General features: G+C 43.4%; 1 protein-coding gene across 10 annotated transcripts in view; it reads right to left on the bottom strand.

Moving 5' to 3' along the window:
* Positions 1-23,970, bottom strand: part of chl1b (cell adhesion molecule L1-like b) — a 74,539-nt gene that overhangs the window by 16,899 nt on the left and 33,670 nt on the right. For 5 of the 10 annotated variants that reach the window (XM_014166362.2, XM_014166369.2, XM_045705147.1 and 2 more), the window contains exons 2-19: positions 10,027-10,241; positions 9,440-9,457; positions 8,762-8,870; positions 8,279-8,469; positions 7,110-7,232; positions 6,788-6,958; positions 6,431-6,469; positions 6,134-6,245; positions 5,829-6,010; positions 5,307-5,438; positions 5,073-5,213; positions 4,007-4,118; positions 3,412-3,578; positions 2,464-2,629; positions 2,222-2,346; positions 1,376-1,477; positions 867-1,064; positions 616-686 (exon numbers count right to left, since the gene is read on the bottom strand). In XM_014166362.2, coding sequence (XP_014021837.1) covers positions 616-686; positions 867-1,064; positions 1,376-1,477; positions 2,222-2,346; positions 2,464-2,629; positions 3,412-3,578; positions 4,007-4,118; positions 5,073-5,213; positions 5,307-5,438; positions 5,829-6,010; positions 6,134-6,245; positions 6,431-6,469; positions 6,788-6,958; positions 7,110-7,232; positions 8,279-8,469; positions 8,762-8,870; positions 9,440-9,457; positions 10,027-10,171 — 2,304 coding nt within the window. In that variant the 5' untranslated portion in view covers positions 10,172-10,241. Of the gene's footprint in view, positions 1-615; positions 687-866; positions 1,065-1,375; positions 1,478-2,221; positions 2,347-2,463; positions 2,630-3,411; positions 3,579-4,006; positions 4,119-5,072; positions 5,214-5,306; positions 5,439-5,828; positions 6,011-6,133; positions 6,246-6,430; positions 6,470-6,787; positions 6,959-7,109; positions 7,233-8,278; positions 8,470-8,761; positions 8,871-9,439; positions 9,458-10,026; positions 10,242-16,343; positions 16,628-23,970 lie in introns of those variants that run through there. The other 5 variants (XM_014166363.2, XM_045705146.1, XM_014166365.2 and 2 more) reach the window with 5 other exon arrangements.

The following is a 23,970-nucleotide window of genomic DNA, read 5'->3' on the forward strand; positions in this document are numbered from 1 at the left end:
AAACAATAAGACAATTGGCTGGGTGCTGGCTCCAGGGAGCTCTGAGGCACCCCTCTGATATAAAGAGCAGTCTAGGACTTCACAGACTGTAGAGATTATAGAGCGATCTTTTGCTTTCCTCACAATGGCCTGACCACGATGGGAAATAGAATAAGACACTATTATCCACAAAAGCAAATCATTAACAATGAGGGAGCTCATACATTCAGAAGTTCAGGTTGCATTACTCTGCTAGGACAGGAAGATGATTTGTGGGGGTAAGATTAATCTTTTTACAATAAAGCAGAATTTATTACTGTATTACTGTACTCCTCTCTGCTCCATTCCTTTTCACGTTCTAATAAAAGGTTCACAAAGAACTGCTTTGATAGCTATCCCATTCACTATGACCCATCAAAAATAGGTTTTCTAAAGTTATACATCACAATACGACACATCAAAAGCAGGGATATTTGATTTATTTCTGAGGGATAGCACTAAAGCTTATTTTCTCTATGAATAAAGACAGATTCTTTGATTTCCCCAAAATGTAACTGCTGTGAAATATTCAACACTCGGAGGGGTGCGTACGTACGCAGGGAAGGAATATTAAAGGAACCACATTCTGTTTCTTACCTCCCAGTTGATATCCATTTCATGTGCCAAATGACCTTCGATTTTTATATTTTCAGGGTTCTTATCAGGGGCTGGTGGCAGAGAAGAAATATGGATTTCGGCAGAATTGAAATTGTTAGTTAAATAAATCTCCTGTGAAATGTGCACGAGAGACCTAAGAGTGAAATCAATTATCTCAGATGTTTGAGTGTTTTAAAGTTCAACGAGCGGTGGAGGCAGGTCAGTGGATAAAACATAACTGGACTTCCTACCTGCAGGAGGGGTCTTGTATCTTTCTGTGGGCTCACTGGGACTCCCCCTACCCACCGCGTTGACTCCAGACACTCGGAAGCGATAGTCAACATGTCCATAAAGTTTGAGGACTGCCGAACCGTGATTTCCTGGAACTCTCTGAAGCTCGTTCCAGTTCCCTGGCTCCCACTGGCTCTCCTCATACTCAATAATGAAGTCTGTTCACAGGGTGAGACACACAGACCAGACCCCAATCTGCCCAAGCCCTTTGCCAAAGGGGCTGCTTATCTAACAGCCACCTGCGTAGCAAACTCTTCAGACCCTGCACTAAGCAGGAAACTTGCTCCCCCCAAAAAAATACGACACATTTGTGTTGGAATGTTGACAGGAGACTTACACAATAATAAAGTACTAATTCCATTTTCTTAGTAAATATGTGCCATGTTATTATCATTGTATATACTACAGGCCTGGTGTTCCCTAAATCATGCAAAGCAGCTGAACTTTGTTTGTAGAGCCAGACTATTACCAGTGGTTGAGCTGTTGTGGTCATCCCCAGGGATCCATTTGAGCTTCACGCTTCTGCCCTTGTGTTCAGACAGCACCAAGTTCTCTGGTGCATCAGGGACATCTGGAAAACACCACCACCACAACGACATTACTTTGATAACACACAAAGACATTGTATCCATCAGACTGTTAAACAGCCATCACTAGCACAGAGAGGCTGCTGCCTACATACAGACTTGAAATCATTGGACACCCTAACAAATGGATCCCTAGTCACTTTAATAATGATGTTTACATATCTTGCATTACTCATCCCATATGTACATACTGCTATACCACCTATTGCATCTTGCCTATGCAGCACGGCCATTGCTCATCCATATATTTATATGTACATATTCTTATACCATCCCTTTACTTAGATTTGTGTGTATTAGGTAGTTGCGGAATTGTTAGATTACTTGTTAGATATTGCTGCAGTGTCGGAAACAAGAAGCACAAGCATTTTGCTACACTCGCAATAACATCGGCTAACCATGTGTATGTGACCAATACAATTTGTTTTGATTTGATTTATCCTCTGGAAAAGCACCATGAAACAGTCAGAGACTGACCAATGGGAAAGAAAGCAAAATGTAAAACTGCGATGCAAATGATGTAAAGGCATTGTTCTGTAAATGCAGAGGCGAAGTCTGAAGACACACAGGTTAATCATGTTCTGCTCTGTGTACCACACCATGGAATGCTTGGCTTCGGCATACGGATCCATATTGTGACATGCTATGCATTTCTGTTGTGCTGGGGGTCATAGACCCATTGGGGTCAGACCAGGTTTTGATGTACAGTATTTGACATATTTGCTCACCCAGCACTATGAGTAGTGCAGAGGCAGTGTCCTGGTCCACTGGAGTTCTGGCCACACACTTGTACATGCCCTGGTCTCTGTGGCTGACGTTGACGATCTGCAGTATGCCATCCTCTAAGAAATATCTATCGGCAGAAAAAAAAGAGAGACAACCTATTGATCTGTGCAATCTAAAAAAAAACAAGTGAACTTTCCCGGGCTAGGCTTGGATCTGTGACACCATAAGAAAGGCGTCGTCTTACCCAGAATTCTCAGTGTGGTTTAGCGCTATCTCCATATCGTCTTTTTCCCACACGATCTCAAAGTCGCCACTGAAGGAGTTGTCGTACACCGCCAGGCAGGAGAGCTGGGCTGTGGTTCCTATTAGAACCTGCAAGTCCTCTGGGGCCTGGAATATCTTTGTGGGATCTTGGATAGATGAAACACACAACTGTACAGTTACATGTAAAGTTACATGTAAAGGGTTGTGTTTAGGACCCCTCTTTTTTTTTAACCATGTGACTTTAGCAGGAAACACTACATGAGGCAGTAACGCAGTTGTTCCTTGTCAGGTCACATACTGTATTTAGAAAAACACATGGCCCTAGCTGTGTGTTAAACTCATGGCCCTAGCTGTGGCCCTAGCTGTGTGTTAAACACATGGCCCTAGTTGTGTGTTAAACACATGGCCCTAGCTGTGTGTTAAACACATGGCCCTAGCTGTGTGTTAAACACATGGCCCTAGTTGTGTGTTAAACACATGGCCCTAGCTGTGTGTTAAACACATGGCCCTATCTGTGTGTTAAACACATGGCCCTAGCTGTGTGTTAAACACATGGCCCTATCTGTGTGTTAAACACATGGCCCTAGTTGTGTGTTAAACACATGGCCCTAGCTGTGTGTTAAACACATGGCCCTAGTTGTGTGTTAAACACATGGCCCTAGCTGTGTGTTAAACACATGGCCCTAGCTGTGTGTTAAACACATGGCCCTATCTGTGTGTTAAACACACGGCCCTAGTTGTGTGTTAAACACATGGCCCTAGCTGTGTGTTAAACACATGGCCCTAGCTGTGTGTTAAACACATGTCCCTAGCTGTGTGTTAAACACATGGCCCTAGCTGTGTGTTAAACACATGGCCCTAGCTGTGTGTTAAACACATGGCCCTAGTTGTGTGTTAAACACATGCCGTCTTGTATTTAGTTTCATACCTTTAACATCCAGTAAGGCAGTTATAGCAGACTTCCCTTCAGTATTCTTGGTGTAACATGTGTACTGGCCCATATCCTCTTTCTCCACATTATGGATCTCCAATGATCCATTTTGGTGAACTGTAAACCTTGGTCCCTCCACAGACCCTGTTGAGTCATCCTTGTTCCTGTACAACATTTAAAGCAATCAATTAAAGTCTCCACTTGCGATTTCATTCAATTACAGAGGAACCTTGCTGAGCACTTAAGAAGATACTGCAATAACGGCCCTTAAAGTATTTGTGTAGGCATAAGATGTTTTTTCTTTCTGCACATTTCCACAGCAAACAGTGGTGCACCAACAGAGAAACGGATCCTGTACACAGCTATTTTTATAACTACCTAATGACACTTTGACACATTGTTATCTACTAATGACACATTGATATCTACTGCTCTCTACTGGTCTCTGAGAGGACTGGTTGGAGGTGGAGAAGCCTAGTCCAGCATTTGTATGGGCTTGAGCCAATGATTGATGACATGACAAGAAGAGTAGGAGTTGGCTGAAGCACATTCTGGTCTGGGACCAGGCTATGGTTAGGGAGAGCCTACTCACCAGGTTACAATAGCGGGCGGAGAGCTGAACACCTTGCAGTGCATGACTACACTCTTTCCCTCCACAGCTGAATACTCCAGACCTTCCTCTGTCAGGATCATAGGAGGCAGATCTGTGGGGAGAGACATCCCAGTTAATGAATCGGGGTTTGGGACATGAACGAGAGAGAGAGATTTATTTTCTAACTTCCATACAGATATGGAGGGATTGAGGAATGGCCCTCCGACTGTACTGCAGTATTGGTTACAAAGATACACTGATAGCTAAGATTCAAACTACGGAGACCAAGTGACGTGGAAATGTTATTGTCTTCCATTTTTTGTTAATTACCATTTCTTTTGAAAGAATGGCTGGACTGACACGATGATTGTCATACAATTTGAAAATTAAAAAACAATGAATAAGAAATGAAATGTCTCATCATTTCTAACCAAAACATCCTGTCTGTCTCATTCCATTGTTAACCAAAATAAAAAGCTGTGACTTGGAATCCAGAAACAGTCTGCTTAATAACTTCCTAGTTTGTCACCAGTGACAAACTCCAGACATTTCTGAGAAGCCAAAGAGAGCACTTTTTTAAAAAATCTGCTCTTATAGAAGGAGCACATTTTAGTGTTGTGGCATTGCATTCTGAATGGAGTAGAGAAACGTGCTAGCATAGAAATAAATGCCTGGGAGCATGCGGGCTGATCAAGAGGGACATGGGACGTGGGTGGGTAGTCTGTATGGAGTACTGTGGCGCTCAGACAACACATCCTTCACCATGGCCCGAGGGGCGCTGGCGCCAGAGCCGGCTTTCAAACCAGACACACCGCCACTCACAGACAGTCTTCCACTGCCTCATGACAATGTCAAGCAACTGGTTGAATTCTTTAGTACACTTTCATCATCATACAATTCCATACTTAGTGGGTAACTAAATGGATGAGCACAACCGGTAAAACAATGATGAAGGCTGAGATGTAGGAACTATTTATTTGTGACCATTAAGACTTCAAGCCTCAGAGGAAAGTAGAGGCTACTTTCAGAGGTAGAGAGTAAAACCAACGAAGCCACATAAACTTACTCATGATCATGATATTGGCATTGGCCAGTAGTGTTCCATGTCTGTTGGAGGCCTCACATTGATAGACGGCACTGTCAATCGATTTGGCGTTGTGCAAGACAATGGCGTCATCCAACACTTTTCTGTTAGATGCTGGGACCTCTGCAATCAACAATGAAATCCATTAACTGTGCACCAATTTGCAGTACTAGAAATAGGACATTCATGTCTTGTTGAGGTAGACTGAGAACATACCCTTAAGAGGTTTTCCATTCACCCTCCATTGGATGGTGGGCTCAGGAGTGCCAGTGGCAGAGCACTTGATATGCACGTCTGAGCCAATCGTACTAAGCTGGCTCTCAGGCTCAGATACCCACTTAGGAGGCTCTGGAAAGCGCAACATCAAAGACAGACGTAACACCAGGAAGCAGTGAGCGAACCAGAGCACAGTTTACAACTCTCTCCGAGAATTTGCATTTAAAAAACATGGAAATCATGCAAGAGTTATGATGTTTGTGTTTTCTATCACCTGGAGCCAATTCTCAAATGGTGACTTTTTTGAATCCCTCTTGAACAGCAGTTCACTCAATGTACAGTAGATGGCACACTTTCTCATGAAAATGTGTTACTATTATGAAGTACTTATCATATCAGACTTTATCGAGTTTTCCTACAGTAAAACCTATAAATGTAGTTTAAGCAAAACAGCTGTTTTTCAGATACACATAATCACACTAAGATCCTATTATTTCAACCTTTGTACATTTTCCCACTTACCTTCCACTGATACATCAAAGGAGTGGTTGGCCTCTCCGAGGATGTTCCTAGCCTTACACATGTATTTCCCACTGTCGTCCTCATTGACCCGGTCAATGCTCAGGAGTTTCCCATGGTTCTCTATCGTCGCTCTGTCGGGCAGCCTGTGGCCCATCCTTACCCATTCAATCTTGGGTGTTGGACTGAAAGGGGGAGTAAAATGATTGACGTTTTGATGTAGTTGCTTCGAATACAATGAAGTGTCTAGAAGATATCATGCAGTAATTTGTAAAAAGGAAAAAAAGAAGAGACAAAGGTTTACTTACAAGCCCTCTGCAATGCACTCCAGTAGTAGCTCATCACCTTTCACCAGCTGTGTCTCCGACTTGACACCAGAGGGCATCAGAAAACGTGGTTTTCTCTCCAGAATTGAATTGGCTTTTGAGAATGGAATAGAAACATTGTTTTTAAGCTTCGTTTTTCAAACAATGCAATGCATGGGTCTAACTCTTGGACTGCTAACCTACAATGCAATGTTTGGATCCACATATCACACTCTGATATGAAAAACAAATCACACATGGAGTGTTCTAGACAATGATATGGTATGGCATGTAACTTACCACGACCAGGACTGCTACTTGAGTCACTGTTTGAATTTTCTGAAATTAAGGTGGGTAACATATGAAAATGTGCAAAGCATTCATAAAAAAACGAAAACAATCATGACAGACAATGGGGGTGGTGTAGATTCATGAAAACATCAGTGCCGTCAAGAGCAGGGAAAATACAACTTTGGAGAGGCTGCTGGACATTGGGAATGTTCTTAATCATGTACACGATCATAGCGACGTATGCATTGGGTCAGAGGTTGAAGTCATTATGGTGATCAAAACAAAGCCATTTGGTCAAGCTCTATGCTGTAGCAGAGTTAATAAACACACCTAATCACAAACATGCCTTCTTAGATTGACACCTACTGCTCTTGACTACGACAGACATGGCATTCTTCTGCACGATGGTGCGTATCCTGGGGAAGGCAGCGAAGCAGCAGTAGTCTCTGCGGCTGTCCTTCTCCAGAGCGTTAGAGAAGAACAGGTCGCCGTTCAGACCCATGGACACCCTCTCATCCTGCTCTATGTGCTGAAGGTCTGAAGAGAGGAAAAGAGGTGGACGTTCCATACACACGTTGGTCGCTTTCGTTTGATCATTCGTGCTTCAATAAAAACGGCAGGTGTCAACACAAAGCATGGGACATGACTCAGACACTGTGTTAGGTCTGGCAAGCCGTTAGTGACTCACCGATGGTCATCCAGTAGATCTGTAAAGGAGGGATTCCTTTAGGAGGGTTACACTCCAAAATGACAGGCTGACCCTCCTCCACCTTGATGGGATCAATCTTCTCCTTGGGAAACTTAGGAACGTCTGATAAAAAAACATAATAGACACCGAGTGTACAAAACATTAGGAACACTTGCTCTTTCCATGACATAGACTGACCAGGTGAATCCAGGTGAAAGCTATGATCCCTTATTGATGTCACTTGTTGAATTCACTTCAATCAGTGTAGATGAAGGGGAGGAGACAGGTTAAAGAAGGATTTTGAAGCCTTGAGGCAACTGAGACATGGATTGTGTATGTGTAGGTGCCAGGTGCACAGGTTTGTGTCAAAAACGGCAACGCTTCTGTGTTTTCACACTCAACAATTTCCTGTGTGTATCAACAAGGGTCCAACACCCAAAAGACATGCAGCCAACTTGACACTCTGTGGGAAGCATTGGAGTCAACATGGGCCAGCATCCCTGTGGAACACTTTCGACACCTTGTCAAGTCTATGCCCCAACGAATTGAGACTGTTCTGAGGGCAAAAGGGGGGTGCAACTCAATATTAGGAAGGTGTTCTTAATGTTTTGTACACAGTGTATGTCAATGATTTGTCTGTCATTTGATGTAGTTGCCTTTCTCTCCAGCAGGTGGCAGTCCTACGATACTAGTGTTTTGTGCTGGTCGTGTATGGAGGTGTTTGTTCCAGTGAATTGGATTTTACAGCACATTCTTCAGATTTTGACTTGCGGGAAGAAATAAACGTCATTAGTACTGTTGTGCTGCGTGTCAGTCGCACTGAAAGGTTGAAGCACGGCCAAATTTTGTCATAGTTCCCCTCGGTCTGGATTTCTTAGAAGATTTATGTACTATGCTTTGGAACAAAATGAAAAATGTACCAAGGGAAATGATGGAGGATAGATCAGTCTCCCTTCTGCCACACAGTCTATATAGGTATAGATGAGAGGCAACTGGGGGTGGAATGCTCTGGAGCTTCAATGACTTTCTGCCATGGCCAATACAACGAACAGCTCACGATGGAGCGACACAGTCGTTGAATTGAATTCCAGGCCCTGAATCACTTTCAAAGAGCTGTAATGGAGCGCCACAGAGATCAGAGATGTATGGATGTACAGTATGCTACTCACGGGGCACAACAAACTCAATCTCCTCCGTTATGGCCGTCCCTAGTTCGTTGTCAGCGTAACAGCGGTATGTTCCCTGGTACTCTGTGAGATTCCCAGTGTTGGGGATGACAAACGTCCCCGAGTTGTCCTCCTTGATCAGCCTCGGGTCCTGGTAAGGGTCAAACTCTTCCCCATTTTTTGTCCACCGGTATCTACAAAATCAACAGTTCAATCAGTCACTAATAAAATTCCACGTAAATCTTGAAAATGTCTCATGTGTTTCAGCCAAATGTACAGTGTGTTTAGTGTCCAAGGTTGGTGCTCACAGTCTGTCCAATACTTGAAAATCAAACCCTCAAACTCGCCAAATCGACTAGCCAAATGTGACACGCCAAATCGATGGCCGGTGATAGACTGTCTGTCGGGCTGCTAACGAGCTCTCCTGGGCTGTCCCTCTCCCATCTCCTGGGTATGGAATGGTAGAGTAGGACACTCAGAACTCACTCTGGCTTAGGGTTCCCTTTGGCTTCACACGTCATGGGGAAGCTCTCATCGAAGGGGAAGGCGATCAGAGAGCTGGGGGAGGCCTCTGTGATGGTGGGCAGCTGCTCAACTGGAAAACAGGCAACAAGGACAACACTTTATGAAGAGTCCCATAGACCCCCTGTAGGTTTCTGATAATATAATCTCTCACACTCTATAAGGTGTTATGGGATGGTTCATTTCGATTATGATGGTATTTCCCACTGGGCCATTTCAAATTACGTCTGTGCCCAGTGGGTTCCTTCTCTTACAGTTCTATTTCACAGTGACATACAGCACTGTTTGAACTTGCCCTGCTTTGTCAATGCGTTCTTGTTTAAGTGATATGACTTAGAAGTACATTACAAAACTACAGGGGTCAACAACAGTAAAACTAGCGGCATGAGGTCAGGCCAGTATGGCCAATGGTGCAGGTTAAAACTACATGCCACTAAATGGATGACAGTCGTCCAAGACAATACAATTTGAAGATGTTGATTTTGTAAATAAACGGAGGATGGCACATGAGATGCAGATCACACACAAGATGACCACATGGTACAGCTGCTGTGGTGCTGAACACTGAGCCAAGAGATTAAGTGAGGACAGACAGGCGGTCACTAATGCTGGATGGGACAGGTCACATCAGAGCAAACTTACTGTTTACATGACCTAAAACTAAAATATCCATGGCGGCAGGAAGACAACAAAAACACAGGCAGAAGTTTAAGCATAATACTGTTTTTTTGATTGGTTATAGGCCTTTATAAACATTAGTACCGTAGGTACAACAAAACAGAGGATTGTGAATTGCATTTAAGGAGATTGCGTGAAATGAATTACCCTGCATCAACAGCAAGTGTGCGTTGCATTTTCAAAACCTGTTTGAACTGCTCTTTGTAAGCGGGCCCTTAAGAGATGTTTCTGAATAATTTAGAAGAGAAAACTTGATACTTGTTTCCAAGGAAACTGTAAGATACACAGCCCCCAATACAAGAGAATGAAGAAACCTGATTTAAACAAGCTGAAACTAGAAACCAAATCCCAGTTAAGGATGTGTTTGACCCATGAATATAATTGAACTGATTTTGGCATGATATAGATTTACAGAATATGCTATATTTCAAAGAATACCTGTGGATTGCATTGACCATTACAGACATTGGAAAACAAAATCAATTTACTGTACTTTACAAAGGTTTATGATATTCTGCACCAAGCACTTTATGGGAAGAGTGAGCACTTACCCTCCAGTGGGATGTCTATGGCAGTGGTGAGGTGAAAGGCACAGACACTGACGACCACGCCCATCAGGAGAGCCAATCCTGGGCTCCACATCGATGACCTCATCCTCATCGCTCCACAGCAGACAACAATCTCGGAGTTCATCATGGAGGAAGTGACACAAGCTGCACTCTTCCCACTCTCAGTTCATAACTATATCCTGACGAAGACGAAGGACCTTCAAGAACAACACAGACAACAGAGAGAGAAAGAATAAGAGAGGCCTCCCACGAATCCAGATCCACCCACGCGTCAGGCACGGCAGACAGTCAGGCAATCCCACACAATGCAACACAACGTAGGGAGAGAACCCCCGGTGATTGAGAGAGATGCTTAGCCAGGCACAACACACGTTTCCGGCACAGCAGTCACTCGCATCAGCAGGGACCACATTCTGGGCTTAAACAAAAATCTGCATATTAAAGCTCTATATCACCCTGTTCCCTTGAGACATAAATTGTTTTCTTGTTTATTGTCTGTTGGAGTGTGTTGGCTTGGCAGTACAACAGGCAGGACAATTTCATGCGCAGTAGAACAAGAGTTGAAATATATAAATATATGTGGCTGCCTGTGGTTATATTAATACACGGCAGATGTTTCCACATTTCAAAGTGAAAATTAGGAATTCATTCCACAATGGAGCGAAAGATTTCCATGATTAAGATTATAACCCTGCTGCAGCGTTCTGCTGTTGCTGTTCTGTGTCTCCGGGCTCGTCCCTGAATATTCAAAAAGATAGAACGACACAACCCTGTCGATCTAGGAACGCTGCACACATGGTCCTCAGACATAGCAATAGTCCTCTTCCAAAGAACGGCACTAGTATTTTTCTACCCACATTTACCACTCTACACACTGCGTAACATGTTATCTGATAAGCAGTTGGTCACATGGTCAGAGGGCACAGGTCATCCTCCACCTAACAGTATGACTAGAGCAAAGGATTGTGGGGGAAGAGCTCTCTGCAGGAATGTCCACCTCGGGCGGCATTGTTGCCCACCAGCCTCTGTTCTGTAGTAGAATCTCTGGGGTGTCCGTTCATTAGCCTCCCTCATGTTGGCAGTGACCCAGCTCATTGGGTCATTCTAGTCAGGACTCCAATTAGTTCAATGCAAGGTAGCATAGACCAGACCAGACCACATGGAAAAATAAGCAATAATATCCCACTACTACGAAAATTGCCAAACTATAATGCTCATGGGTCTTCGGGGAGTCCCCACAATGACACTAGCTGAAGACTTCTCATCACAAGCATACAAATCCGGTAATTACAACTGGTTGGAACTGGTGTCTCTTCTCGTGTTGATGATGGAGCTTCCAGTTAACGCCCAAAAAATGATTTTGTATTGGGAGAGGAAATCTGTGTGTGTCAAGCTCTTTTCTTTGAGCAGGACGGAGAGAACCAGACCTAAGAGACAGCCACGCTCCAACAGGCCTGGCAGTTTTCACAAACAGCTGGCTTTTTACTGGTGTCTTTTCAATCATACTGACTGAAAAGACTGCTCTTCTTTTTTTCATCTTCTCCCTCAATTACCAAATTCAATTGGAAACACAGAGGTCAAATGGCAGTTCATGAGAAGAAATTGAATAATTGACCAAGGAGTGAAAGAGTCGATTTCATTAATTTCTTTGTGAGGCTCTGTTTTCAGATGGACACGAACCCTGACCTCTCTCCCCATGCCTCATGCTAATGGTATTAACTCTGTCTGGGGCCTCTGACTCCATCCTGGTTATTCTGACCCAGTGAAGTCACTGAAGTCACCGGCAGAGCCACAGACAACAGTGTTCAATACAGCCACCTCTCTTAATCACAATACTAGGCCATTGACTTTTCCTCCAACCTCAGATTGACATGGCTTTGTTATGATCCATGAGTCGGGACTGGAAAAATGCCTCAGGCTTGATTTGTTGCTCTCATTTTACTCTTTTCCCACACACTGATTTATGCTGCAAATTACAGATTAGAATCAGAAAGTAGGATGCTGTGCTGTGCTAATTGGCCAGCGCTTTCTCCGTAGGTTTGGTGAGTTTAAGGGGGAGCTTTTTACAATCCCTCCAAGACAATGTGTTCCTCTCAGGGCCTTTATCAACCTAACACAACTTAGATGGATTACGTTCCGTTAAAACTGTGCTTGATCACTTGCCATCTGATTTTGTTCTCCCCCTCGTTGAGCATTTAGCCCGATCCAACTTGTCCATCTGGTTGAGGGAGGTCCATAAAACATACAGGCTAAACTGGTGGGAGACTGAGATGTCTTGCTCTAACCCAGTATACAGTATAAGCTACAGGCTAGATGAATCCGTTGAGTGGGCCCGAGGCAAGCTTGCTCTAAGACCGCCGGCTGTTCTTAATCCTCTCCTCCGGCAGAAATAGATAGGAGTCTGAGAATGACGAAGCTGGCGGGTGGTTAAAAGCTACTCACAGTGGGAAGACCAAAATGAACTCTGACCTCTCTTAACCAAGGCTCAGAGGAAACAGAAGCTGGTCTAGGGTGGAGGGAGTGGGACAGGGGACACGGGCCCTGTGCAATCTAGAGCCGTGGCTTAAACTCAACTCGGATTGACTGATACTGTAGAGTGCTGCTCTCACACCGCTCTCCATCATTTACAGTGGGCTACCTGCCAAGACGTGCAAAAACCATTTCTCATTCAAAACGAGCACCAGGCACAAGACTGATAACAGAGGAAATGTAAGAGGCAGGCAGAGAGGGATGTCGCGTCTGCTCCATGCTCGCTCTACCTGCTGGTTCATTTGATTGAGAAGCCCCATCCTTATAATTCAGGCTCCAGGCTGAACCAAAGACACCCATGTCTCTCTTCATAAGGAGATGTTACTGGCACAGTGTTCTGGTTGGCATGCTTTCTATCCCTTCAGTCTCCTAGTTCCTCCATCTGGGCTGGCATGGAATACTAACCTTGACTTATACACCAAAGTCAAGGGTCTGTTGATATACTGTATAATTCACTACTTCCTCAGTGGCTTTATAACAATGATTTTCTAGATGAGGCATTATCAAGATAGATTATTATAGATATTATTATCAAGACATAGACAAAACATTTTGGCTGAAGGGAAATAGTGAAGCTCTGTTGAAGGACCGTGAGGTGTCCTTAACTGCTGCCATTCAAATATGCTATGCTGTTTAACCTCTTGCCGTTCTGTTGTCTGCGGTCTGCCTCCTTCACATGCAAAACTCTGCTGTACGACAGACAGGAGAGTGTTTACAGGCTCTGCAATACGACAGGCAGACAGGCAGGAGAGTGTCTGTGTCTACAGGCCTACTGTAATTTGATGTGCTGCAAGCCTATAATGGGATTAAGCAGATCCTCGTCTTGTCAAACTGGATTAAAATATTCTCCTCACTAAAGAGCTTCGATGCAGGAAGACAGTACCACCACACTCCACACACACTCCTGGTAATGCCTCAGCACTGAATCCCAGTTAATCACCGAAGTACAATTACAACATTGGGAGAATTGATTAACATTAAACAGCAATTAGCCTGCATTTCTGTTGCCGGTAATTATTTATTTTTCATTTTCTTTCCTTTCTGTTTTCGCAAAGTCAATTTCTTATTTAGTTTACAAATGACTTGAGACTGGTTCTAGACAAAAAACATAAGGATACAGTTATTTACTGATGATCTAGGGGTACATTGAACAATTATGTTATGTGTGAAGAATTGCCCTAGACACACCCACATCTTGTTAAAACTCTACAAAAACATCATAATAATTAACTGCTACAGTGGAAGTAGACCCACTGGAATTTCGGAAAAAGCACTTTTATTTGGATGCATTAACTTACTTACTGTAATGTAATCATATTTCCTGTTCATTTGCAATGGGTTCCATTCTGACCTCTGGCGAACAGAGGCAGAGACAAGATTCAGATTCCTCTCCATGCTTGTGGGTCAGAGGAGTTAATTCATTAATAAAACTTCAGCAGCAGGAGGAAAACATAAACAAGGTCCTTAATGAGATTAGGAAGTCAGACCAATATTAAATAATAACCTTGCCTAATTGAGATTTGGCTCAATTTCACTCTGCTTTACCATGCATGCAAGAAAGTGAACAGTTCAATTACCACACCATTAATATTGCAGGAGTCTGTCCACTCATGAAGCATAGAGGGTGAGGGAATGAGGCTATAGGGCTTTCGACCAATGTGGATATGGAGTGGTTTCTGAGATGTACTGCAGGGTCGCTGACCTCTGTCCCAAGTGGAGAAATGACAAATGACCTTACTGACTTCATATAAACTGTCGTGGCCAGGGACGGAGTGGGACACATCCCCGGGTGACACCATACGACCTATGACCTCCAGGGCACAGACATCGCTTTTTAACCAGCAATGAAAATCTTGGGAGTAAAATACTGGTGTACTGTACACGTTGTGTCTGTAGCATCTTCCATTGGCAAAATATCAGCTATTTGATCATACATATTAAGGAAAAGGATAGCCAAAACATCAGCTTTGTTTTATATCACTTCAAGGTTCCTTTTTTGTCTCTGCATTTCCTCACCTGTCTATTTAGTCTTTGCAGAGCGATTACAGTGTCTTTCATGAGTAAAAGAGAGGTGGAGGTTTTTCTCCTTCTCTAATGAGTTGTTCCATTGTGAAACTCCGCTCTGTTCGCTGCTGAAAGCTCTGTTTGCCTCAGTGAAATATGGAGGCCTGCTGAGCATATTAAGGCACAGCAGGGACAAAAACTGTTTCAGTGCAAATATTGCTGCAATCTCTCCCAATCATTTCACCATTATTCTTCATTTAAAGATATGGTGAGATTTTAACTACATATATGGGCTAGCCGCGTGTGTATAATTTCTTTGTTGAAAAACACATCACTGTAATTGGAAGCAAATGTGACTGGGAAGTGAGCAACGGGCCGTGTCACACAATGGCTTACTATAACTGGTTTATAAATGAAGTGTAAATCTGAGAGTTCAAGGGTTGAGAGAAATCATGGTGAAGCTGTCACAGCGTTGAGGCAGCAGAGTAATGCCAGACAGAATATCTCAGTGTGTCACGTTTCAAGTACAAGTGACACAAAAGGTACTGTAAATTGCTCCTGTGTCTAACTGTCTGCAGAATGGTGAGAAGCCAAGCGCTTCAACTTTTTTCCTCTCAGCTCTAGTCTCTTTGAAGTCCCGAGTCACAGATGGGCGCCCCATGCCCAGGACGATCATCACATTAGTCTGTGATCCTCACGGAGTCGCCAGGAGAGGAGCGTTATGGATTTACAGCCTGGACTGCTGGGACAGGGACATTATTTTGTGTGAACTAACGCAGCGAGGTCCTCGTCCCGTTCATTCACTCCATCTGACTGATGATGGCTATTTCCCAGGATGAAACTGTGGATGAAACTGTGCCACAGCCGGACATGATGGATGGGACTTATATCCCAAATCCCCTCTTCCATCAAACCCCAAAGCAATTTACTTCCGTCCAACACCAGGAAAGTCTGATTCCCCCAACGCAGATACAGAATAGAATATTGAATTGCCACAGGCTGGTTGCTACCCTTTTTCCTATCCCCTAGGTCCTTTTTCTACACATTGAAATTCCTGCCTCCAATCTACCAGTAAAATGCTGTATGCAATCTATTTTGTATTTCCTGCGCTCTACAGCAGGACATCTGGACTGGCGAACTGTTTGACACAGCAGTCGGAAATGAGTCATGAACGTCTCGATCAATTTGTGGTGTTGTGGTGTGTGTGTGTGGTGTGTGTGTGTGTGTGTGTGGTGTGTGGGTGTGTGTGTGTGTGTGTGTGTGGGGGTGGGGGTTCAGTGTCAGAGATGAAAGATTAAAAGACTTAGATAATGTTACGGATTCCCCCACTATATGGAGATATATTAAGGGCAGTATGATACTCCTGGCTAGACAAGTTCGTTCAAACTTGGTATAATGTTATCACCCAGCCTCATGTACTGACGTACACAGTTCACAATCCTATCAGGATGTCCTAAAATTGTATATATCCAGAGAATCAAAATGATGCCAAATTTAGATACTGTATTCTTTTGCCCAGATATTTCTTGTTTCTTTCAAAACAGAATAACCTCAATATTACCATAGTCATTGCATGACAACAAGAGATACCCACAAGAAACTATTGAGACAGCTCAGTTCAACACATTCAAGACATGAACATCGACAATGTTGCGCCTCTCCTCTCTTTGAGGGAGAGATCGTCCCAGTGCACCTCACCACACATGCAAAAACCAAAACATTTAACAGGCAGCTACAGAAACATCCCAAGACAACACATCACTTACAAGACTTAACTTCATTCTCTGCGCTGGTCCCTCGCGAGATACATTAGAACAACCGTTCCCTCTACAGGCAATCCAATCCAAAGGGGAAAAACAGAGCACAGAACAGTAAATGATCTGTGAAAATCCCGGGGACTGCTCTAGAGGCGTCCCACCCGCACCGGATCCTGTCACACAAGCTGGGGACGGAGTGAGAGAGGCGCTGTGGACGCATATGTTACCAAAGCCTCTAGCTTGGCAAAGAAGCTCATTAAGCCACTGACAATCATTCTCTAAAGGCCATTCACTGACTGTGTACAAAAGACGGAGGAAGAGAAGGGGAGGAAAGCATCTTCCATCCCCCCCCCTCAGTGTTCTGAACAGAAAAATATTTACTTCACCTGAAGCTTTGGTTAAAGTGTTGTTTTAAAAAGAGTTAAGCACACATGTCTTACAGAATGCATGCAAGAGCACAGGTGGGAGCAGCAGGGTAGAGATCAGCCTTTGAGTGTTACAGATCTCAGGGACCAATCCTCTTTGTAGGCAGGGACAATCTCCTTATTTCTTATAATGCTGGTGGCGATTGTCTCTCAGCATTACAGAAGACGAGGCTACAGTATCCCTACAGTACATCTGTGCCCAGGTCTGCTCTTACCCACACAGTCAAAGGAAGCATAATAAATAATCTGTTTGAAGATTATGTTTTGTTTGTTTGACCAGAAGAACCAATGAACCTGTGGAATGAAAACTGGGATTTTTTTGAGCGACTGGTTTAGAGACCTTGATTGACAGATTGGTGAGCACAGACATCATTCCAAGACTCCACAGATGGGGGCCTGTGTGACCAATGGGGAAGAAGTAGAGAGCAGAGCAGAGAGAGAGAGTGCTGAGACTGCCGATAAGAGCCCTCCATAGCCCAACAACAGCACAGCCTGTCTCCCATGACACGGGGGGAAGGGAGCGGCACAGTCTGGATGATGTATGGTGTGGACCCAGGTCTGAGACTTGGGCTTTAACAAGGAGAAAGGGAGAATATTAAAAGGGGGAGGGGCAGAGGGTCATGCTTGAATTAGCTGAAAACTGCAAAAAAAACGGGCCTTTTTAAGCGGAGCGCTATTTGTGCAGGCCCATGCAAGGTTATTATCACTCGTGCTTCATATGTGCTGACAGTTGGGAAATGGTGGAAATTAGATTGTATACCTTCTTTGAATGGAGACATTAGATACATGTACGCTTTGATATGGGATCAATGCACTATAAATACATTAAGCGATCAAATACAGTGCATTCGGAAAGTATTCAGACCCGTTTACTTTTTCCGCATTTTGTTATGTTACAGCCTTATTCTAAAATAGATTATTTAAAAAAAAATGTCCTCATCAATCTACACACAATACCCCATAACAACAAAGAAAAAACAGGTTTTAAGAAATGTTTGCTAATTTATTAAAAATAAAAAAGTTCAATATTACAAGTATTCAGACCCTTAGTACTTTGTTGAAGAACCTTTGGCAGCAATTACAGCCTCGAGTCTTCTTGGGTATGAAACTCTGTCAGGTAGGATGTTAGATTGGGTTCAAGTCCGGGCTCTGGCTCGGCCACTCAAGGACATTCAGAGATTTGTCCTGAAGCCACTCCTGCATTGTCTTGGCTGCGTGCTTAGGGTCGTTGTCCTGTTGGAAGGTGACCCTTCGCCCCAGTCTGAGGTCCTGAGTGCTCTAGAGCAGGTTTTCATCAAGGATCTCTCTGTACTTTGCTCCGTTCATCTTTCCCTTGATTCTGACTAGTCTCTGAGTCCCTGCCACTGGAAAACATTCCCACAGTATGCTGCCACCACCATGCTTCACCGTAGGGATGATGCCAGGTTTCCTCCAGATGTGACGCTTGGTATTCAGGCCAGAGAGTTCCATCTTGTTTTCATCAGACCAGAAAGTCTTGTTTCTCATGGTCTGAGAGTCCTTTAGGTACCTTCTAGAAAACTCCAAGCGGGCTGTCATGTGCCTTTGTCAGAGGAGTGTCTTCCGTCGGGTCACTCTACCATAAAGGCCTGATTGGTGGAGTGCTGCAGAGATGGTTGTCCTTCTGGAAGGTTCTCCCATCTCCACAGAAGAACTCTGGAGCTCTGTCAGAGGGGCCATCAGGTTCTTGGTCACCTCACTGACCAAGGCCCTTCTCCCCCGATTTCTCAGTTTGGCCAGCTCTAGGAAGAGTCTTGGTGGTTCCAAACTTCTTCCATTTAAGAATGATGGAGGCCACTGTGTTCTTGGAGACCTTCAGTGCTGTAGAAATTGTTTGGTACCCATCCCCAGAACTGTTCCTTGACACAATCCTGTCTCGGAGCTCTACGGACAATTCCTTCAACCTCATGGCATGGTTTTTGCTCTGACAAGCACTGTCAACTGTGGAACCTTATATCGACAGGTGTGTGCCTTTCCAAATCATGTCCAATCATTTGAATTTACCACAGGTGGACTCCAATCAAGTTGTAGAAACATCTCAAGGATGATCAATGGAAACAGGATGCACCTGAGCTCAATTTCGAGTCTCATAGCGAAGTGTCTGAATACTTACGTAAATGTATTCTTCTTGTTTTTTCATTTGTAAAAAATTCTAAAAACCTGTTTTCACTTTGTCATTATGGGGTATTGTGTGTAGATTGATGAGAAAAAAAAGATTTATTCAATTTTAGAATATGTCTGTAACGTAACAAAATGTGGAAAAAGCCAAGGGTCTGAATACTTTCTGATGGTACTGTATATGGAGGCGATATTATTTTCACTAGAAATTCAATTATGATTAATTCATATAAGTGCATTCCATTCTGAGGTAATATTCATTTCAACCTTTGTGATTTTAACTAATTACATTAACACTGTAATATGAAATGTTTTATGGAAATGTCATTCTTTTCACTTTGCATTACAATTTTTTTTAAATCTAATCACTTTTGAAAAAATACCAAATTTTCATACTTGAGTAAAAGTAAAGATACCTTAATAGAAATTGACTCAAGTAAAAGTGAGACACCCAGTAAAATACTACTTGAGTAAAGTCAAAAAGTATTTGGTTTTAAATATACTTAAGTATCAAAAGTAAATGTAATTGCAAATATGTACTTAAGTATATATATATATTTTTTTAAATAGTGCCAGGGCACACCACAACACGCAGATATAATTTACAAACAAAGAGTTTGTGTTTAGTGAGTCCACCAGATCAGAGGCAGTAGAGATGAGCAGATGTTTTCTTGAAAAGTGTGTGAACTGGACCATTTTCCTGTCCTGCTAAGCATAAAAAATGTAACAAGTTATTTTGGGAGTCAGGGAAAATGTATGGAGTAAAGAGTACATTATTTTCTTTAAGAATGTAGTGAAGAAAAAGAAAATGTTGTCAAAAATATACATTTACTGAACAAAAATGCACTGTTGGTCCCATGTTTCATGAGCTGAAACATATGATACCCAAAACGTTCCTTTCCCACAAAAAACATATTTCTCTAAAATGTTTTGCACAAATTTGTTTACAATCATGTTATTGAACATTTCTCCTTTGCCAAGACAATCCTTCCACCTGACAGGTGTGGCATATCAAGAAGCTGATTAAAAAGCATGATCATTACACAGGTGCACCTTGTGCTGGGGACAATAAAAGGCCACTCTAAAATTAGCAGTTTTGTCATACAACACAATGCCACAGATGTGTCAGGTTTTGAGGGAGTGTGCAATTGGAATGCTGACTGCAAGAATGTCCACCAGAGTTGTTGCCAGATAATTGAATGTTCATTTCTCTACCATAAGCCACCTCCAACGTAGTTTTAGAGAATTTGGCAGTACGTCGAACCGGCCACCCGGTTGTGCAACCGGCCTCCACATGCGGCTGAGACAAGCCAGCTGGACAGCTGATGAAACTGTGGGTTTGCACAACCAAAGAATTTCTGTACAAACTGTCAGAAACCGTCTCATGGAAGCTCATCTGCGTGCTCGTCGTCCTCACCAGGGTCTTGACATGACTGCAGTTTGGCGTCGTGACCGACTTCAGTGGGCAAATACTCACCGTCAGTGGCCACTGGCACGCTGGTGAAGTGTGCTCTTCACGGATGAATCTCGGTTTTAACTGTACTGGGCAGACAGCGTGTAGATTGCAGACAGCATGTATGGCGTCGTGTGGGCGAGCGGTTTGCTGATGTCAACGTTGTGAACAGAGTGCCCCATGGTGGCGGTGGGGTTATGGTATGGGCAGGCATATGCTACGGACAATGAACACAACTGCATTTTATCAATGGCAATTTTAATGCACAGAGATACCGTGACGAGATCCTGAGACCCATTGCCGTGCCATTCATCCACCGCCATCACCTCATGTTTCAGCATGATAATGCACGGCCCCATGTCACAAGGATCTATACACAATTCCTTGAATTGGGACATTTTCCCAGTTCTTCCATGGCCTGCATACTCACCAGACATGGGACACATTGAGCATATTTGAAATGCTCTGGATCGATGTGTATGACAGCATGATCCAATATCCAGCAACTTCGCATGGGCCAAGAGGAGTGGGACAACATTCCACAGGCCACAATCAACAGCCTGGTCAACTCTATGCGAAAGAGATGTGTCGTGCTGCATGAGGCAAATGGTGGCCACACCAGATACTGACTGGTTTTCTGATCCACACCCCTACCTTTTTTTAAGGTATCTGTGACCAACAGATGCATATCTGTATTACCAGTCATTTGCAATCCATACATTAGGGCATAATGAATTTATTTTAATTTTAAATGAACTGTAACTCAGTAAAATCTTTTAAATTGTTGCATGTTGCATTTACATTTTTGTTCAGTGTAGTAAAGTAAAGTACAGATACCTCCCAAAAATACTTAAGTAGTACTTTAAGGTATTTTACTTAAGTAATTTATACTACTGGTTTTAATGTGCACTTGTAACTTTATTCTCTAACAACATTGTTGAAATCAATAAATCTGTCGTACTGCCCCTGAACAAGGCAGTTAACCCACTGTTCCTAGACCGTTAATGAAAATAAGAATTTGTTCTTAACTGACTTGCCTAGTTAAATAAAATGAATGATTTTCATGATTTCCAGAAGAAACAAAGATGATGGATGCGACCTTAAAAAGTCACCATTTAAGCCTTGTTTATACTTGGCTCTAACATGCGACCTTTGTCCTGATCTTGTCCACATTATGATTGTGCCCACATTTCAGAAATATGTCTACACAGTGTATTAAAATGTGTGTCTTATCCGTCTACTGTGCCTGCATTGTGGCCACATTTCCTGGTCCCTCCCTGTATGCAAATTATTTGACAGCTATTATTTCAAAATAATATTTACATATTGATGCCATAAATCAATGGTGCCACTTGTCAATGATTTTAGAAGGCAGCATAATGATGGTTTCACTGTCCAGATCCATCTACACTTGTAAGATATCCAGACGCAATGCTTGCTTGACCACCTTCGAAGGTGGTCAGCAAGATCTGATCACAATTAGAGCACAATGTGTCTTTTAATCCTCTACACCTGTCTGAAAATGTGGGCACAATCAGAATGTGGACAGGATCAGGACAAAGGATGCATGTTAGCACCAGATATAAACAGGGATTTAGAGCTGAAGTACTGGACAGTCGGAGGACATTGGCCTCTTGATAATGTGAGCAGCAGATTGCCAGCTCCAGACACTGAGAACACTGACACGCCTCTCCTCTGCAGAGCCAGAGAGACCCAGTGCCAGCCAGGCCCTCCAAGGCACTCAGCCCTCTCTTTGAGCAGCAGCAGGATGAAGCCGCCATTATGGCCACACAAACAGAGGGAAGCCTTATGAACTTTGCACAAACGCTTACTGCTTGGAGCTAGACAGCTCTGGAAGCGAGGACGATGGGAGGGAAGGTCCCGGGGCAAGCTGCCAGTTCCGAAAAGCTTAGTGTTCACTCACTCAGGCCAGACAAACCTGACATTGTCCTGGGTACTGCCCCGGGGACTGCCTATTCCCCTCTTCTTCCTCTGCTCTCGACTGCTCCAACCCATTCACACCTCTGTCCCCACAGATTACATGAATGGGACATGACTTGTAGGGGCGCAAAACCAAACATTTATTCACACTTAAAGCCATTTGTTAAAATGCCATGGAGCAGGCTGTGGGAGACTCTCAGAGTACATGAAGATCGACTAAAGCTGGAGCTGGAGATACATAAAATGGAAGCTGTAATAAACTGAGATAGTGGCTGGCCGGTTCGTGTCATCCAACATATTTCATAATGTGACATTGTTGGGATATTTGCTTGAGGGTCTCTATGTGATACAGCTAATTCATAGTAGACACGCACACAACAAAGGAGAAATCGGAAAATAAAATGGAGATATCCTCCAATGATCTTTCTGTGAGAGAAGACGTTCACAATTCCATTTTATTTACAACACATCTCTTATCTCCTTCAGGCAGCGATCAACAAATACTATCAATCTGGCCAGTGTGAGATAGAGGTCTATCTATCCTATCATGTCATTGTAATGGAATTAGAAACTCGGTCCAGACCAGAGTTCCCTCAGGCGACTTGGAATGAAGCAAGAGAGGAGGACACAGGGAGGAGCACAGCCTGCATCGACAACATCAGCCGCACACATCACAGTGTCCATGTTGTTCTCACTCTGCCCTGAGAGCAGAGAAGAGACCAAGCGAGAGGAGAGCAGTCTGGTGTGTTCACCAGCTGTGTCTAGCCCTTGTTTAACCCCTATACTCCTAGACATTAGACAGTCGGCTCTTTATGCTCAGGTGGGTCTTGAGTAGCGCCGTCTGTCCCGTCAAGGAGATCTATGCTCAGGCATTAAGCATCGCTTCAAAGCCTTAGATTAAAAGTCAAGTACGCTGGGGTCAATGAAGGGCATCCCAACTGGGACAAGAGGGATCACTGATGAGGCGGCACAAAAGCTAATTTAGTTCAGAGGCTTGGCAGATATGCAGACTGTACACAGTATGAGGTTGTTTAATTGAACTATGGGCAGATAGCCTGATTTTGTTGTTTTCACCCTCAAACTCGTCTTCTAGTCAATGTGTCAGAAAACCTGATGTTAACACTAGAAGCTGACATCTGCAGAGCCGTGGCATATTTTTCATTACCGGTATGCTTGCTTCTGAAAGTGGCTAACAAAAAAAAACGGAACTGTGTATTTTTTCCGGTGTATTTTGTTACAGTGACATTACTACAGTTTACCATGCAGATGGCTTTGATAAATGCTCTCCACAGCTGATGCGTATGGAAAACTAGCTGTAGTACACAATCCTGTTGTTTTGAGGATGTTTGTGGATGTTTGTGTTCATGGTTTGAGTATCCCATCACAAACAACACCCACCTCTGTTAGAACCTAGAGAAATCCGTTAATTGCCGGATATCTGATGGGTACTGTACGTGACCTCCAACTGCTAATGAAAACCAGATGACATTCCACCTATTTAATTGCCCATGTTTATATGCAATTCACCATTATCCCTGACACTTTAATGGCCTCTACAATTGTTTCCAGGTCCAGGTTTATAGGTGATTTATCCAGCGCAACACTCCAAAGAGAGCGTCCGATCAGACCGCTAAGCTAACACCAGATAAATCAGGGAGCAACCAAGGAAGGATACCTTTTC

Source organism: Salmo salar, chromosome ssa22 (genome assembly GCF_905237065.1).
Source record: "Salmo salar chromosome ssa22, Ssal_v3.1, whole genome shotgun sequence".
NCBI classification, from domain to species: Eukaryota; Metazoa; Chordata; class Actinopteri; order Salmoniformes; family Salmonidae; genus Salmo; species Salmo salar.